Source organism: Rosa rugosa, chromosome 2, assembly GCF_958449725.1.
Source record: "Rosa rugosa chromosome 2, drRosRugo1.1, whole genome shotgun sequence".
Taxonomy (NCBI): Eukaryota; Viridiplantae; Streptophyta; class Magnoliopsida; order Rosales; family Rosaceae; genus Rosa; species Rosa rugosa.
The window spans coordinates 37,772,392-37,791,661 of record NC_084821.1 but is presented as its reverse complement, the minus strand read 5'-3'; the positions used below and the strand labels follow the sequence as shown (position 1 = coordinate 37,791,661).

The following is a 19,270-nucleotide window of genomic DNA, read 5'->3' as shown; positions in this document are numbered from 1 at the left end:
TATATCCCCAATAAAGTGAAGAAATATCTATAAAATATGATTAAAAAAATAAATACATATATTTCTTCACTTTATTGGGGATATATCCTAAAATTCAGAATTATATTTTACAATAAAGTGAAGAATTTTAGGATATATCCCCAATAAAGTGAAGAAATATATGTATTTATTTTTTTAATCATATTTTACAAATATTTCTTCACTTTATTGGAAATATATCCTATTATTCTTCACTTTATAAACCTATTATATTTTATAGATATATTTTACAAATATATCCTAAAATTTTTCGCTTTATCGGAGATATATCACAAATATCGTAGACCAGCGAGCGACTTTTTAACCACCTAGAGTATTTTTTTTTTTGTTTTTATAAACCTATTATAACTTGTGGTGTATAGGTTGAAGACAAAATTTATAAAAATAAAAAATTAAAAAAATTAAAAGAAACACCTAGAGTATTTTTTTTTTGTTTTTATAAACCTATTATAACTTGTGGTGTATAGGTTGAAGACAAAATTAAAAAAAATAATAATAATAAGCGAAGAAACAAAAAAAAAAGAATTTTTTTTATATAACTTGTGGTGTATAGGTTGAAGACAAAATTTATTAAAATAAAAAATAAAAAAAATTTAAAAAAACCTTAATTTTCTAGTTTCTTTATTCTTCCCGTCAAAAAAAAAAAATCAAAAACCTAGAAGAAAAAAACAACTTTTTCTTCTTTTGTGCCGCCACCACCAAAAAAAAAAAAAATCCTTCTTCCCCAGACCGGCCTCCAACCAGCCCTCCCCCTCCAGACCGGTCTCACCTCACCGACCAACACCCACACCCAGCCCAACCTTGTTGCAGACCCTGCGCAGCCCACCCGGCCCCGTGCTACTGCGATAGCGCACGCCCAGCAGCAACAGCACCGCCTTCGATCCAGCCCGATTCTGGCACTATTCCGGTCGACCGCCTTCGTCTTCCTCCACCCCCACACCCCGCACAGCGCACCTAGTGCCTGCATCACCGACCGGCCAGTGCAGCCGGCTATCCCCCAGCAGAAAGAAGAAGACACGAAGGAGGAAGAAGAGATAAAAAGAAAAAGAAAAAAAAAAAGAAGAGAGAGAAAAATAAAGAAAGAAACGAAGGAAGAAAACAAAAAAAAAACAACGAAGAAACAGAAAAAAAAAAAAAGGAAACAGATTTTTTTTTTAATATAATTTGGAACTCAAAATTACCATTTTGCCCCCTAAAAGAGGCCCACAAAACAGATTTAACGTCCAATTTGGCCCTCAAAAGTAGAACTAAATTGATCGAATTCGAAACGATAACTAAATTGGCTGAAATTTTTACAACCACCATAAAACATTACAATCTCTCCATCGAGCGGTTGGTTTCTCCAAATTCATTTTTCACTTCATGTTTGCTTTAGAATGAACCTCAACAATTTAAATGCAATGTATAAGTTATACAACTTTAGGAGGCAAATTGGTATAGGCCAACGTCTTTGTAATTAAAATTGAAGTTTTTATCTTATGTTCACGCACATCCATCTATGGAATATTTACAGACGTGATATGAAAAAATAAGCATGTTTCGCGGTCGTTGTGCCATCGGTCAACTAAGAAAACATACAAGTGATGACGGTTAACCAATTCGATCGGATTCGAAAATATGGTGAAATTGGCTAAATTTTTTACCACACTCATAATTTATTGTAATAATCATATCCAAGGGTTGGTTTTTCCATTTTCTTTGAATTGATAGAGGTTGCTCTTTAGAGTGTATGATATATAAATATAAGTTTATAAGAGTAACTAAGTTTGACCTATTTGATCGAATTCGAAACGAGAACCGAATTGACTGAAATTTTTACAACCATCATAAAACATTACAATCTCTCCATCGAGCGGTTAGTTTCTCCAAATTCATTTTCCACTTCATGTTTTCTTTAGAATGAACCTCAACAATTTAAATGCAATGTGTAAGTTATACAACTTTAGGACGCAAATTAGTATAGACCAATGTATTTGTAATTAAAATTGAATTTTTTATCTTATGTCCACGCACATCCATCGATGAAATATTTACAACGTGATGTAAGAAAATAAGCACGTTTCGCGGTCATTATGTCATCGGTCAACCAAGAAAACATACAAATGACTACGGTTGACCAATCCGATCGGGTTTGAAACTATGGTGAAATTGACTAAATTTTTAACCACACGCATAATTTATTGTAATAATCACATCCAACGGTCGGTTTTCCCATTTTTTTTGAATTGATAGAGGTTGCTCTTTGGAATGTATGATATATAAATATAGATGTATAAAAAAATTAGTGTCTTTAAATATTTATTATAAATAAAGCCCACAAGGCCCGGCCCGAAAAAGCCCGCAATGCCCGCTTTATATGGACGGCTTGGATCCTTTGATTTACAATAAAGACGACCCGGCCCGTCCCGCCATTATTTAAAAATATAATAAGGCCCGGCCCGGCCCAAGCCCGCTATGAATGGGCCCGGCCCGTTGACGAGCCCTATATATATAGGATTTTTCTCAGGTAAGGATGTCCTTAGTTTTTCTTATGGAACGGATTTACTGTTTTCACCCACTTTCTGATCACATTTTCACATCTTAACCGTTCAGTTTTTAGGTCCTGATGTATGGATCACCTATGCAAATTTTCAGCCAATTTGGTGATCGTTAAGGGCTTAAGGCGTCCAAAACTGCAATTTACACGAACGAACCGAATCTGTCGAACCGGAACCGTTCGTTTACATTGTTGTAATTTGCAGTTTTGGATGCCTTAATGATCACCAATTTGGTTGAAATTTTGCAGCGGTGATCTATACATTAGGACCTAAAAACTGAACGGTTAAGATGTGAAAATTTGATCGGAAAGTGGGTGAAAACCGGAAATTCGTACCTAAGAAAAACTAAGGACATCCTTAGTGTAGCCGGACTGTATATATATATATATATATATATATATACAGATCCTATCCAGAGTGAGGCCTCACTCTGAAATTAACGTGTGAAGTTGGAGTTTAGGGTCACTTTTGGTCTCATATCCACATCCTCGACCGTTCAGTTTTTAGGTACTAATGTGTGTGTGTATATATATATATATATATATATATACAGATCCTATCCAGAGTGAGGCCTCACTCTGAAATTAACGTGTGAAGTTGGAGTTTAGGGTCACTTTTTGGTCTCATATCCACATCATCGACCGTTCAGTTTTTAGGTACTAATGTATAGATTATCTCTGCAAAATTTCAGCCAAATTGATGGTCGTTAAGGCATTGATAACTGCCTTAAAACTAGTATGATTCAGGGTGGACAGATTCAGTTCGTCCATTGGTTTAAGTGAGTTAGATACCTTAAAGATCATCAAATTTGCTGAAAATTTTGCAGAGATGATCTATAGATTAGTACCTAAAAATTGAACGGTCGATATGTGGATATGAGATCGAAAAGTGATCCTAAACTCCAACCTCACACGTTAATTTCAGAGTGAGGCATCACTCTGGATAGGATCTGTATATATATATACAGCCCTTCTTGGCTGCGGACGTCCGTTCCTAAGCTAAGGAACGGATTTCCAGTTTTGGCCTACTTTTCGATCACATTTTCATATATTAATCGTTCTGTTTTTAGGTATATATGAGTAGATCACTTATGCAAATTTTTAGCCAAATTGATGATCGTTAAGGCATCCAAAACTGCAATTTACCATTATAAACACGAACGGTTCCGGTTCGACAGATTCGGTTCGTTCGTGTAAATTGGAGTTTTAGATGCCTTAACGATAATCATTTTGGCTGAAACTTTGTAGAGATGATCTATACATTAGGACCTAAAAACTGAACGGTTAAGATGTGAAAATATGAACGAAAAGTGGGTCAAATATGGAAATCCGTACCTTTTGCTTAGATACGGATATCCGCACATGAGCAAAGTTATATATATATATATTGGCCATTTTAAGGAATACTTTGTAGAGTTAATGGCCACTAGCTACAAATTCTTTCATTTCTTTTCCATGCGCAAGGGCCACAAACACGATCCCCGTGCGGTCAAATTAAACCTAGCTACAGTAACGATTCAATATATTAAGGACAAAAAGGACTGTGAAATTACAAAAATTGCCACTCATTATATATCTATCACGATACAGCTCTGGCTCTCTCTCATATCTCTTTCAGATCCATTTCTCCCCAAAATCAAAACCTCTCTTCCATTTCTGCAGCTAAGCAACAAATCAGAGTAGCAAATCGGAGTAGCAAATCAAGGCTCCGATGGCGAAGTAGTCGGTGAGGCGAGGCGGTGAAGCGAGGCGGCAAAGCAAGGCGGCGAGGCGATCGGCGAAGTGAGGCGGCGAGGCGATCGGTGACGAGGCGGCGAAGCGAGGAGTCGAAGCGAGTGGCGAGGTCGCATCGACTGCCATGGAAGCCCAGAAAAGTGAGACAAGCGGCTCAGCTCAACCTATGAAGCTCTTGTTCGTGGAGATGGGTGTGGGCTACGACCAACATGGGTGAGCTTCCTTTTTCCCAGTTGACTCTGTTCTCGGTTTGTTTCACACACTTGATGATTGCCCAGATGAGAATCTTTGTGTAGTTTTAAGTTTTGATCATAAAAAGATATGGACTTTATGCTAGAACATATTTGATGATTACCCATTGGAGAGTTTTGTGTAGTTTTAAGTTTTGATGATCAAAGATTGGTACTTTGTGTTAAAGATGGTAGTTTTGTAATGCTGAGTTTGATGAATTGTGTGGTGAAACAGGCAAGATGTTACGTCCGCAGCAATGCGGGCTTGTAGAGATGCCATCACTTCCAATTCGATCCCTGCTTTTCGAAGAGGTAAAAATTGTTCCTAAATTCTATGCTGCATTTGATGGTTTAGTGTTGAATTTTGTTTTGTGAATACATGTTATGTTTTGATAAAGGGGTTCAGGGTAGTGAGGTTTTGACATGGGGTTAGTTATTGGGCTCTGTGTATGGAAACCATTGTGTTGGATGGTTATAAGTGAATGTGATCTGTGTCTGTAGTCTTGCTGTGGAATCATAGTTTTAGAATTGTGTTGTTGCTGGTACTATTATTCCTATTTGTTCAGAATTCTATAGAGATTATTAGAGATTAGGCTCCAAGTTTAGTGACAGTTCTTATGTGTTTGAATGCTATGATTTTTGAAGAGAAAGGATTAGAGTTGTTTCAACATATTTGAAGAGAAAGGATTAGAGTTGTAATTGCCAAAGCAGTTTTGGGCACACTTTGTTATCCCTTATGCTCTGTGTTGTCGGTTGACTTACAGGATGGAGCTAATGAAACTATGAAAGCAATGCTGAATTGAGCAAATGCAAGAAGGCCAGGCTAGTATACTACTGGGGATCAATACACTACTGAGGGTCAGTATACTACTGGGGCTAGTATATATACTACTGGGGGTCAGTATACTACTGAGGGTCAGTACTCCAAGAAATCCTGCTGGAGAAACTTCTTCACCATGAGAAGAGGTGAAATTCAAAGCAACTTGTATGTGAAAGCAGCAAAGCCAGAGATAAATGATATAGTGTTCAAGTTTCATATTGTAATATGTATAAATAGTTTTTGGAATTATTAAATAAATGTGTTGTTTTCAAAGACGGAATAAATATTTTTCATAATGCTACTGACATTCAGCAGTGTTAATTCACATTATCAAACTCACAAGGGCAGATTCGTAATTTACTTGCCAATTGAAATAATTTAAAAAGGAAAGGAATCTGACAGCAAGGTATAATACCTTGCACATGGGCCCTACACACTAGCTCATGGGAATTTAAAAAAACAGGCATGCTGATGGTAATTTATGAAAAAAAAGTGTAGGTAGTGGTAATTTGCTATACTTTGTAGGACCTTCTTTTCGATCACATATAAGCATCTCGACTGTTCACTTCTTAGAACTCCTTAAATAAATCAATTCTGCAAATTTTTAGTCAAATTGGTTTTCATAATTAAGGTATCAAACTAGATTAAATATGAACCAAATCTGTCAAACCTGAACCGTTTATGTTTGTAATTGTAAATCATAGTTCTGAATACTTTTACGATTGTCGATTTGGCTGAAAATTTGCAGAATTAATCTACTCATATAGACTTAACAACTGAACGGTGAAGATGTTGATAAGTTATCGAAAAGTTGGTCAAATAATCAATCCCTTAAAATGACCAAAAAATAAAAAATAGATCCATCCCTAGAAGAGCCGTGTGTGTGTATAAAAACTTTGAAAAAAAAACAAATTATAATAAAAAGAAGAGAAAAAAATAAAAATAAAACTTGGACATTAATTCCGGAAAGCAAGGATTTTCACTTAATAAGTTAATCTTTCCAGCAGGCGATCAAATCCAAACCAGATTTGATATGGTTGTTCTACTCCTTGTTTTCCGCTGAAGGTACTCCATTTGTGTTACTGTCTCCTAATCATTGTCGTACTTTCCCTCATTTGCCTCCTATATATACAACCGTACGAATACGGGTCTTACCATATTTACTTCCATCTCTATTAGCTTTTATATCAAAAGAAAGTAAGTGCAAGAACACGGAGACAATGACCGAAACTTTTGGGAGGAGGAGGCATGCCACTTTGGTCAAGAAAGCCCAAGAATTATCTATTCTTTGTGCCGCAGAGGTCGCAGTCATCGCGTTCACAAGCGATGGAAAGCTTCATGAGTATTCTAGCACCAGTAGTGTGGAACACACTCTTTCAAGATACAAGAACAATAAGGGCGGCCAAGTCCTCCCAACCAAGGTGGAATCTGATCCGCCAAAGGAGTACCGCCGCGAAACTGCTGCGGAAGAAAAGGACCCAAAATCAAGTGACAAAGTTCTTCATGCACTCAAGGGACAACATGCAGCGCTGAAATTAGACAAGCAGCGGAGGATGGGAAAGGCGTTGGATGGCTTAAGTAGGGAAGAGCTGTATGCCCTAGAGCAACAACAAAAGTGGGTGTTAGTATCTGTCATGAAAAAGAAGGAAGAACTACTTGTGCGGTTGTTGCACAGGTCTAAGGCGCGTGAACATCAAGCCATTCAGGAGAAGGAGAATTTGAGAAGGGGTTATGAAGTGAGGACGATGGAAAAGCCATATCTTCAACTGTTCCCTGAGAACAGTACGAGTTTCTGCACAAGCTCGAATAAAGCTGTTTTACTTTCGAATTGTCCAACAAAGAATATGGACACTTCTTTGCACCTTGGGCTGTCATATAACTCATAACCAGTTAGGGCAGAGCTCAAATTCCGGTGTAAGACCGATATCATCATATGATTCGAGTTTATTTTATGACCAATTTGTGTTCTTTTGTGTAATTGAAAGTATTTACACAAGTAATATCACTTACTTAATGGATTAAACCGATTCTTTTATATATATTTAAGAAACAGATTTGAACGTCATAATGTGTTTTTAGATGTTAGTGGAATCAGAATGTAAAGCAATTTTCAAATACTATATGTTTAATTCTTATGAAGCCACCTTACCTAAATGAATTCATATATACTTCTGTTCTGTAGAAATATTACATTTGCATCACGATAAACCTTCCATATATAGTTGTTGAATTTTGATGGAACCTTCGTTTCGGTATATCAAGATCCCAAAAGCTTTGTCCATGACCTCAAAAAATTAATATGATGCCAATGAGTGAGAGCCTGTAAAGTCAACAAACCATTTTCAATACCCAACAAATTTGTTGTTAACAAATTATTTATTGTCACATCTATAAATGCGCATGTTTGACACACCTTTATCTTAAAAAAAATTTCAAATTAAAACCATTGTCGTTACATTCTGGAAGTTCCATGTAACTGAGCTCTTATAGCATGACTGACAAATTACCATACGTACACAGTAACTGAGCTTATCCAATAGGGCACCCACATTAATTTATACTACCAGTCCACCACTATTAACATGCACTAGTCTGATCTTACTGAGAGCATAATGATGTTGATCAAACCCAAAATCACGACCAAAAATATTGGTATTTGGAACTTTTACAATATATTTTACCATCGAAGTTTCAATTTTGTCCATTATTATTTTATCTCTACACCTCTCCTTTTTTCTGCTTTCATTTAAATTTCAGGACTCGATGAAATCGGAAAAACTATTAGACAGAAACCTTGTGCAATACAGTTTTTTTCTTTCACGCGGAAGAAGCACCATATTAGGCCAAAGGATAATTCTGGAAGGAGCTTTAGTTCATTAATTACTTTATTGTGTGAGACGAAAAAACCATACTGTATGTTAATCAGAAGCTCTAATTAGAAAGCAATAAGGCAGTGGCCATTGAAACATTCAATAATGGGCAATTTCGAAAGTAACGAAATTGGTACATTTGCGCAAAGTGCGTGATATAATGGCATCATATTCACATCGTCCAGCCTTTCATATAAAACAATTTACTATTTTTGTCACTAGCAGTTAACCACTGATTTTGAGAAGCGTGATTTCAATAAATTTTACTGTTATTTATAAGCCTGTAAATTGCTGACCTAGTGGTTTTCGCTCGTCATTATGCTTATGAAGGAAGACATTGATCTTACTACTAATATTATTCATTTTATCTTGCTAAGAACTAAAAACACGACGCTTCTAATTCAGCAAGCTAAGGTGAGCATTGTCTAGTTCACCCACCGGTAGATATTGAAAAGGAGATCGAACACAAATTATGTCCATTCTCAATTGTTGACTAATAGTCTCCTCCTTATCAACAACACCATCGTGCATCTCCCACCATCCAGCATGATAGTGTGAGATGCATAATCGCCATGATAAAGGTTTTAGCACTTTCTTTATCGTAGTCTGCATTAGATATAGGTGTTGTTCTATATGTTAGAACTTTGTGATCTCACGTTGAAAATAAGTCTCATGTTGTTTAAGAACAATCGAAAACTAACAGAGAGAGGGAGAGAGTTTAGATGGAGAGAATGAAGAGTGAATTGGTGTGTTTATTCTTCTCACATTGGAGGGTTTATATAGGGATAAAAAGCATGGAGTAACACTATTACAACTACTACATTCCATTACACTTATCTCTTACTATTACACCTATTACATGATATAGACATTTATAGTATAATACATAATATACTACAACACTCCCCCTTGGATATTTCATGTCAAGAGTATTGTCTTGGTGGTGCGCTTCTAAGTTGCCTCGTTAAAAACCTTGCCAAGTAATAAAACCCTGTGGGAAAAAACAACCGTGGTCGAAGGAGAAAAAGAACACAACGCGCATGAGTGTGGAGTAGCAATACCGTATCTTCGGAGATAAGTGGAGTCTTCTTATCAGCATCATAAGTAGGTAGTATGTCTATGAGAGAGATGCAGTATAAGTGGGGCGACCATGCTAAAGATGTGCCTCGTTAAAACCTTGTCAGGTAACAAAAACCCAGTGGGAAAAAATAACCCTGGGACAAAAGAGTACACGATGGTTTGGATACTCCCCCCTTGTGCTGCTCAAACTCGGCGGTGACGCTTCATCCGTTGCCTCGTTAAAACCTTACTCGAGTGTAAAACCCTGTGGGACAAAAAACAAGCTCGAGGAGGAAAAAGAGTACAACACGTCCTTCACTCTTCGAGATCGAACATGTAGACATGATAACTCCCCCTGATGTCGATATCTCCCCTGATTGCTTCAATCATGGGAGTTCGGATACCCTTTCCAATCCGATGCTTTTCACATGTTTCTCGAAGGTGGATTTAGGTAACGACTTTTAGTGAATAAGTCCGCTACATTATCCTCTGATTAGATTTGATTCATTTCAATCTTGAGGAGAGTCTGTTGTTGCTGATTATGCTTGGTGTTGTCGCTTTTGATGTAGCCTTGCTTCATTTGTTCAAAAATAAGCAGCATTATCCTAAATTCTTGTAGGCTCATCTGTGGTAGACTTCAAACCACAACTATTCGAACATGCGTAACTATGGATCCAATCCATATACATTCACGAACCACTTTGTGAAGAGCAATAATCTCTGCATCGTTCGAAGATATAGCGACTAAGGTCTATTCTGTAGACCTCTAAGATATCGCGGTCTTACCCATGGTGAACACTTAACCAGTTTTTGGGAAGACTTTTGTATGGGTTATGAGATACCCAACATCAGCAAAACCTTCCAAAATACTTATGTTGTTTTGGGGTGGGGATAGAAAACGCAGGCCAGCGTTTGGCCTTTAGAATAAGTCTATATCGATCATACATCTCAAGTATCTAAAGATATCTTTTACATCAATTCAATTGTGTCGCGTTGGCGCAGAGCTATACCTTTAGCTAACAAGTTCATGGTAAAATGAGATGTCCAGTCTTGTGTATTTGAGCTAAGTATAATAATGCGCTTATTATACTTAAGTAAGGCACTACTGCCTCTAGCACATCTTTGTCATCATCCTTTGTACGAAGAGGATCCTTTTTCAGGATCAAGACTATGGACTATTATGGAGGTGCTTGAAGGCATGACCTTGTCAAAATGCCTAAGCTTTTATTAACACGATGCTCAAGTTCCAAACAGAGGCATAATCGTGTTCTCCAAAAATCCTTCATCTCAAACTCGGATTTCAAGTGTTCAGCGGTTTCCCTTAACTCTTTAAGGGCTGCTAATGAAGATTATGTCCAACATGAACCGCGATAGAATCCGAAACTTGTTTATGAAAACGTGAGGGCATATCCCTTCCCAATCAAGTAGTCACTTTAGTGAGCGTTTCAAACTTTATTACAAACGCGCTCCGTGGTCTAAAGCCACTTGACTTGGGTAAATAAAGTTCATTATAAACTTTCATATATATATATATATATATATATATATATATATATATATATATATATATATATATATATATTCCGTATCTAGATCCCCATAGAGATACGTAGTGACCACATTTATAAGCTGCATGTTCAGTTATTCGGGATCTACCAAACTGACAGGGTAGTGAAGTGCAATGACATCCATTACGAGAGAATATGTCTCATCGTAGTCAATTCCAGGGCGTTTTTGTGAGAAGCCTTGCGCCATAAGGCGAGATTGTCATCTCTTTTTCTCAACACTTTTTCTAACGAAGACCTATTAATCAATAGGTTTTATGTAAGGAGGTGTTGGCATCACTGGCTCAAAGACCTTCCTCTTCGTTTAGAGAATCCATCTTAACCTGGATCGTATCTTTCCATTTAGGCCAAATTTCTCTATGTTGGTATTCATGCTTCAACAGAGTATTCTCTATGTTGGTATTCATGCTTCAGCAGAGTGTTCTCTATGTTGGTATTCATGCTTCAACAGAGTGTGGTTCGATATCATCGGAGTCAACAAACTCATGCGTAATGGAAAACGCGATTACATCATCAATTATGATGGAGTTTCTATCCCACGTCTCATGTACACTAGTGTAATTTTCATAGAGCTCTATATTCTCAGGAATAGGTTCTGACGTTTGAGGCGTCCCCCAACGATAACCATAATCCAGAAGATACTCATGAGACGGATGTTGAGTGTGATCCAAGGATTGGTTTATGCCAAAGTTCGAATCCACTGGCCTCCCACGCATCTTAGCTGGGGCCATGGCTTGTAACGCCAGAGTGCCACTCTCTATGGCGTTGGCGCCTTGCCTACCTCTGTGTAGGGTGGCGCTACGTCCTCTTGTAGGGACGTCCTTCCTTGCAGACATATTTGCAGCAAATGTGTGTGATCTCGTCACTTTAATAGGGATCGAGATGAGACATAGTGGGGATAGACCACGACAATTCCTATCGTTCCTGCTGAACATTCATGTTCTTATCTCCCCCTAACGACGGGGAGACTGTCTCATCAAAGTGATATTTAAGGAGATTGCCTTGCAAGGGCATTAAGTGGCGGACGATTGTTGGAGTCTCAAATCCAACTGAGTTGCTCACTCGTTTTTAAGGACCTATCATAGTGCGCTGTGGCGGCGCAATTGGCACATAAATGGCTCACTCGAATGTGCGTAAGTACAAAATACTTGTACCCAGCCACTAGCTGTAACGCAGAGATACATTGAGTGGTGGTAGGTCGGAGATGATTTAGCATAGTTGTATGCGATATTGCATCACCCCAAGCGGTTTATAAGGAGATTTGGTGCGCATCACCAATGTCCGAACTATCATCGTAGTTATTTCCGCGAGACCATTTGAGTGTGTATATGGGAATGTGATGTCCAACATCTCCCATTGCAATAACCATCGAAACTTTTCGATGTAAACTCTCTAGCATAGTCAAACCCAATTGACTGAATAAGATGATCCGGGGAGTGAGCCCGTTTGTCATATGATACGTGCTAGGAGTATAGCATAAGCAGCTAATTTTACAGATGGACAATGGCACAACACGTGACCAGCGTGTTTGCGTGTCAACCAACAACATGAGATATTTAAACGTCCGCAAGTTGGTTGAATGGGTCCACAAATATCAACTTGGATTCTTTTGCAAGAATGGTATTTAGTGTCCTTTGCATAGGATGGTCTCGATCCTACCTTTACTAAAAAGCAAGCTTTGCAAAACGAATGATATCCGTGTGAAGTCTTTAATATATGGATCATCATATCATGACCTGGATGTTCCAAACGGTCATGCCAAAGCTTATATGTGTCAGAATCCCATAAGTCATCTCTTTATGACATGGTTTGATTTAATGACTCGAATAGTGGTTGCATGCAACCCACTAGAGCGACACATAAGTTCCTCTAATACTCGTTTATGTCCGTAGTCATTAGAGGTGATGCAAAGGAACTCTTGTCCATTCTCACCATGTGTTTCCACATGAAAACCATTTGGCTCTTATATCTTTCAAATAATAAAGTTCAGAATTTTAACACATGTCCATGAAATTGAATAATAATGCGACACTTTATTAATAGTCAATGATTACATCAAAGTTTTCCAAAGTCTATTCCAAAATCAAACTTTAGACAAATTGTAGTCACTCAATCCGTTTGGTAACTCCAATCAAATATGACTAGGTAAGTAGAGAGATGTTGATGGAGCGAGGCTCGCTTAAATACCCCGATCTCAATTACTTTCCTAGACATCATATTTCATTGGGTGCGCCATATGAGAAAGAGTTAATACAATTGTCTTTTATTGACCAAGGCACATTTGCCGTTTTTTGGAAAATAGAAAGGACTATTCTAATCAAAGTCTGCGGCATCCTCGTGCTCTTTATTTGCAGCTTGGAAGTCCTCAGTGGTGAGAGTGATATCTTCACCATCTTTATCTTCAGCAAGATTGGTTTCTTGCTCTCTCTTGCATTCTTGATCGACATGTACTCCAACCTGAGTGCTTTGTCCATATGACGTCGCATCAAGATAATTGCTTGAGCATGCTCTATGGGTGTTCGATAGAACACAAGGCCCTGGTGAGGGGTCTGGATTATGGGCAATATCTCCCTCGAAGTGAGATGGTTCTCAACATCGGTTACCCAGCTATGGTAATCCGAGCCTGTTGAGTCAAGCATGGGAAAGTCGAGTCAAGGTTCATTCGACATTCTGAAAATAAGAAGAGAAGATATATTAGTTTCGGAGTTAAACTTCCACGAAAACTAAAATAATAAGATTTCCGAGCTATGCTACCAAGAAATCAACTTCTAAGAATATTTAGATTAGACCGAAACAATGATGTTTATATGGTCATAAATCGATGCTTACGGATGCTCTTAGTCCGAAGTCTTTATGAACATTCTTAGTTCATTGATTACGAACGTTCTTAGTTCATATAGCGTGAATCCCCACGATTCAATGCTTACAGACGCTCTTAGTCCGAAGTCTTATGAACACTCTTAGTTCATTGCTTACGAACGCTCTTAGTTCGTATAGCGTGAATCTCCACGATTCAATGCTTACAGACGCTCTTAGTCCGAAGTCTTATGAACACTCTTAGTTCATTGATTACGAACGCTCTTAGTTCGTATAGTGTGAATCCCCACGATTCCGCTTTCTGATTGCAAGTTCCCGAGAAAAAGCAAGAGAGGAAAAAGAAGTAAAAACTCAAAAGCGGGAACTTTTAGTAAGAAATACCTCGAAATAGTGTTGTCGGAAATGACCTAAAAGTCGCCGGAAAGTTGCCGGAAAAGTCGCGGAAAATGGCTCGGCAGCTGCTGCGTAGCTTCTCGGCAGCGGTCCAATTTTTCTGACGGCCGGTTCAGGCTGTTTCCGGCCGGTTCTGGAGGTTCTGAGGCCGGTTCTGGGCTTCTTGGATCAAGGGCTTTGATATGTGATAAGGTTTGGAGGTTTTTTGTAGGTTTGGAAAAATGACTTCGATTGGATATAAACTTCCTCTACTCTTGTTTTTTCGATTCTAATTCTAGAGCAATCTCGTGCTGATAACGTGTTTAAGAACAATCGAAAACTAACAGAGAGAGGGAGAAAGTTTAGATGGAGAGAATGAAGAGTGAATTGGTGTGTTTATTCTTCTCACATTGGAGGGTTTATATAGGGATAAAAAGCATGGAGTAACACTTTTACAACTACTACATTCTATTACACTTATCTCTTACTATTACACCTACTACATGATATAGACATTTATAGTATAATACATAATATACTACAACACATGTTCGGTTTTTTTAAATTTTTTTAAATTTTAAATTTTTATTTATTATTATTTTTTTTAAGGATTAAATACTTGTTACTCCTCAAACTTTTGCCTGAAAAACAGTTTAGTCCCTCGCCTTTTAAATTAAACTGGATAGTCTTTATTCTCTCTAATTCTCACACAACAGGTCCTCAACAGACCTAAATTGACTATTATACCCTCATTCATCTTTTTTTTCAATTTTTTTTAATTGTTCTCTGTCTTTTTTCATTTGTCTTTCTTTTTTATTTCTTCTTCTTCTCCTCCTCCTCTCTGTCTCTCTCTACCAAGCCACCCTCCACGACCTCTGCACCTCCTGCGTCTTCCGCCTCCACCTGGCCAGATTCTCCCCTATCTACTTCCTCTTCCAGGACCTCCAGCAACAAAAATAGCTACAAACCCAAAAAGAACAACCAGAATCCATCGAACCCATCAAACAAAACTTCAAACTTTCAAATTCACATGATTACATAAACAATTATGAGACCCTAAAACCCAGATCCGTGAATCGAAACCAAGATCTAATCACGAAAGCAATGCAAATTTCCCAGATCCGGCGACGGCTTTGGCACCAATTGCACCATCGTCGTCATCGGAGTTGCTCTAATTCCCCATCTCATCACAAATGCCTCGCCGCCGAGGATTTTGCCAGAATCGCGCTCCTCACCCTCCTTCGAGTACGTTCCTTCATCTTCTTTCCGATCTTGAATCCTGGGTTGCAGGTCGAGCTGTGAGCTCATACGACTCGCCATCACAGCAACCTCCATCATTGTAGATTTCTCAGCGAAAAGTGAGCTCAGAGCAAAGCAAAATCGGAGAAACCCAAAATTGGGTTGGTGGGCATCATCGAGTTCGAGCTCCAAGTTGTACTCTGAGTTTCCGGGTCGAGGTCGTTATGGCCGACATCACCGTTTGGGCCGAGAAGGAAACCAACATCATCCATTTTGCAGGTCAAATGGAGCGTTAGAAGTGGATCCGGTTTGGGGGTTGGGATTTGTTGTTGGGATTCGGTGGAGCAGAAGAGGCAGATGAGGGTGAGAGATTGGGGGTCTAAGTGGCGGGTTGGGAGTGGAGCTCGGTCCTGGTTGGAAATGGGATCGGAGCTGGAATTGGGGTTGGGGAACTAGTGCGGGGAGAGAGAGAGAGAGAGAGCAGAGAGCAGAGAGAGAAGCAAAAAAAAATTAAATTAAAAAATGATTAAAAATAAAAAGATAAAAAAGAGAAAAAGAAAAGAGAGAAATAATAAAAAAGAGGAAGTGAGGGGCATTATAGTCAATTTAGGTCTGTTGAGGACCTGTTGTGTGAGAATTAGAGAGAATAAGGACTATCCAGTTTAATTTAAAAGGCGAGGGACTAAACTGTTTTTCAGGCAAAAATTTGAGGAGTAACAAGTATTTAATCCTTTTTTTAATGTGTGTTCACAATACACATATTACATTAGACTAGTTGAAAGGCAAGGCCCATTGGGTTTGTTTGCCTTGGATGCCTGGTAGATAAACCTTGGGTTCTTGGGAACAATCAAGTTTTCCAATAATTAAGTTTTTTCCTTTTGTCATTTTGGATGAAGGTAGATGGTTTCGTTTTTTGGTTTTGGATAACTCTGATCCCCACAGTTGCAACTGTTTTGTTTGAATTCAAAATGATAGTTGAGTCTCTCTAATTGCTGCATTCGAACTCTATAAAATACAGCAATGTTCCTTGATTATAAACATCAGTTTTAGACATCTATTTCTTAAGTGAGGTTCGCCAAATTTCAAGGTGTGCAACACTAGATTGAGAGTTGTAACTTGTAGGGAACACGTCTTCGATCAAACCACAGCACATGTGTGGGAATGAATTTATATCTTAGGACATTGCTTTCATAGGCCTCTCTTAAGAATCAAGTTGGTGTTCTTGTTCGCTTTCTTTCCTTTGCTGTTCGATTCGAATTCTCATTACAAGCCAATATTGAATTCGATTTTGGTTTAATAGTTGCTTATATATTTCAATATATAGCGGTATCTCTATTGTTCTTTCATTCTAGTTATATAATTTGTTAATATATTGATTGTTTTAATTTCGTTTGGTTATAATCATATTAGTCATCAGCGACTAAAGATTGATCCGGGTCTAACAATCCCTTACTTCGGACACTATATAAAATCAAAGCCTGTAAAAACCCAAATCCATAGTCATAATTTAAACTGTAGCCTGAAAAGCAACCATCTGGACCATTGTTCGACACAACCCGATGTGTTAATAGAACAATCGCAACTTGGTAGGCTACCATATGCACTATAATCCCACATCACTCGCCGCCCTCGAGTGATGTGGGATCCCAATAGCAAGATGCGTTTTGGGGTGGTAGCCTGAGAACAAAATAGTGCGGCCGGAACATAGCAGGAAATATCTGGCTATGCAGACTAGGATTTGCTGCTATGTCAAAGCTCAGAGGTACTTGTTGCTATCTTGTTCCTTTTTCACTCTAATTCTAAGTGTCATCTAGTTTCTCCTCTTCTCATCTGGAATGTGAGCATATGCAATGCACCCAAATTTCTTGAAGTGATCAACAACTGGCATTCTTCTATTCAGAGCTTCTTGAGTTTTGAAAGACAAATGTGGGACTCTGGTTCAAGACACGGATGCTCCAAATCTCCAATTCACTGTTTTAAGCAAAAACTTCTAGAAATATTTCTTTTAGCTACCATGTTCAAGATCATTCTGTTCTTCCTTTTCGATACACCATTTTGCCGAGGTATGTGAGGGTCAAGTGCCTTTAGCTACCATGCTCAGCACAAAAGTTTGCAAATTCTTATCACATGTATCCTCCACCACGATCAGTAGTCAGTACAGAGATTTTTAATGCCTCTCCCAACATTTTCTCCACTAGAGCTTTGGAACTTTTTAGCAGCGCTTTGAAACTTTTAAGCCCTCTAAAAGCTTTAGATTTCTCTTGCACGGAAAACATAGAACCAAGTTTTCTGGCAACAGTCATCGATAATAGGACTACATATGTGGGAATGAATCAATTCCAATGGTCTATGCGCTCTCTATGTCATTACTTTAAGAGATTGCTCCCAAACAACAACACACTCTTCACATACTTCGGAGGGAAGAGTAATTTTTGGGGGGAGGCTAGTCACCATGTTCTTCTGAGATAGATTCTTTTTTTTTTTTTTTTTTTGAAACAAGGGCCGGTGCGGCTGCCCTCAAGCCTTCATAAATGAAACTGTCGAATACAAGGGGGGGACAATGAGCCTAAACCCCAGATTACAATAGACACCTAGAGTACATCCCGAACAACAATCAAGAGACTCTACTAAACAATTGTATTCAAAAACGCACCAACTAGCAAAGAACACGCTCCTGACGGTTCTATTTGCTTCCCAGCGGTGACACAACGGAAAGATGACTGGATCTGCAACTCTAATACAGCCAAGCATAAAAACCATTCGCACAGCTTTCCTATCATGTTGCCACTGGAAAATACATCCAGTGGCACCAAGTTTCATCCTGCCACTAGGAGGCAGCGACCATTTGACAAAGCAAGGAACTCGCTGCCACCCTAGAGCAGACAAGGCACAATGAGTGCACCCACAGGCACAAGGCCCGACTAGCCCTACACAACGAATGCAGGGACTTATTGCTCGCAAACTGCGGAAAACAACTACACAACAAACAACAGTAAAAGTAACACTGCAGAAAATAGAAAAACACCAACCAAACAAAACTAACAACAAAAGGAGGCCCAGGTAGCCAGGCCCAAACAACAAAGACCGGCCCAACCACCACTTCCCACATGACTCCAGCGCCGCCATCCACCAGGGCCTCACCGCGATCCACCAAGGCAGCCGCCCGTACCTACACCCTCCGCCATCCTCCCACCTTGTACTGCCCCGTCGCCACAACTGCAACGACACACCACAAAGACAACCACACGAGATCCTGGCCGGCGTCCGAGATCTAACTCCGAGAAGCTCGTCACTTCCATGAAATCGAGAACCCAACCACCGCCAAGAAACCATCCTTGGCCCAGACACCTGCAGCAACCGGCAGATCGAGCCCCGCCGGCAGATCGCACCACGCCGGAAATCAGTGCCAGCTCCCACCCACGATCGACGAAGAGACGAAACCGATCTGGAAGCTCCGCCCCGATCCAAGTAGAAGCTGCCAACCTCCATCCCTGAGCCAGATCCCCGCCATAGAGCCTCGCCGCTAGCCTCCATCCTCATCCCCTCCCGGACCGGAACTCAGCGGCAGGGGGCCCGCCGGTGTTCGGCCGGGAGAGAACGCGCTCGAACTCTCTGTTTTGGTCTCCGCGCGTGAGGTGCGTTCTATTTCCTAGGGACGGTACAATGAGGCTGAGATAGGGCTGAGATAGATTCTTTAATTCATTGAAGTTGAAATGGACCACAGCGAAAGTGCCAAAGTTATGTTGGATCATTCATCTCGGTAATAAGGCAAGTCGATCAGTGCACTCTTGATTTGCATGAACAATTACTCCTGTATAAGGATTGTAGATTTCACAAGCACCTCCTTTGATTGTAGCGACACCTAACAAATTGCTTTTGATGTCATGTATATAATACATTTGAGATTATCTCAATATTATCTTCTTAGTCCTGATCTGAACATCACTCTTTTCCATAAAATTGACCGTAGAGTGATCACCAAAACTAAC

At 39.2% G+C, this 19,270-nt stretch overlaps 1 protein-coding gene across 1 annotated transcript; it reads left to right on the top strand.

Moving 5' to 3' along the window:
* The first annotated feature begins 6,579 nt into the window (after positions 1-6,579).
* Positions 6,580-7,245, top strand: LOC133730709 (agamous-like MADS-box protein AGL15). The gene has a single exon (XM_062158250.1). The coding sequence runs from the start codon at positions 6,580-6,582 to the stop codon at positions 7,243-7,245; it is 666 nt and encodes a 221-aa protein (XP_062014234.1).
* The last annotated feature ends 12,025 nt before the right edge of the window (positions 7,246-19,270 follow it).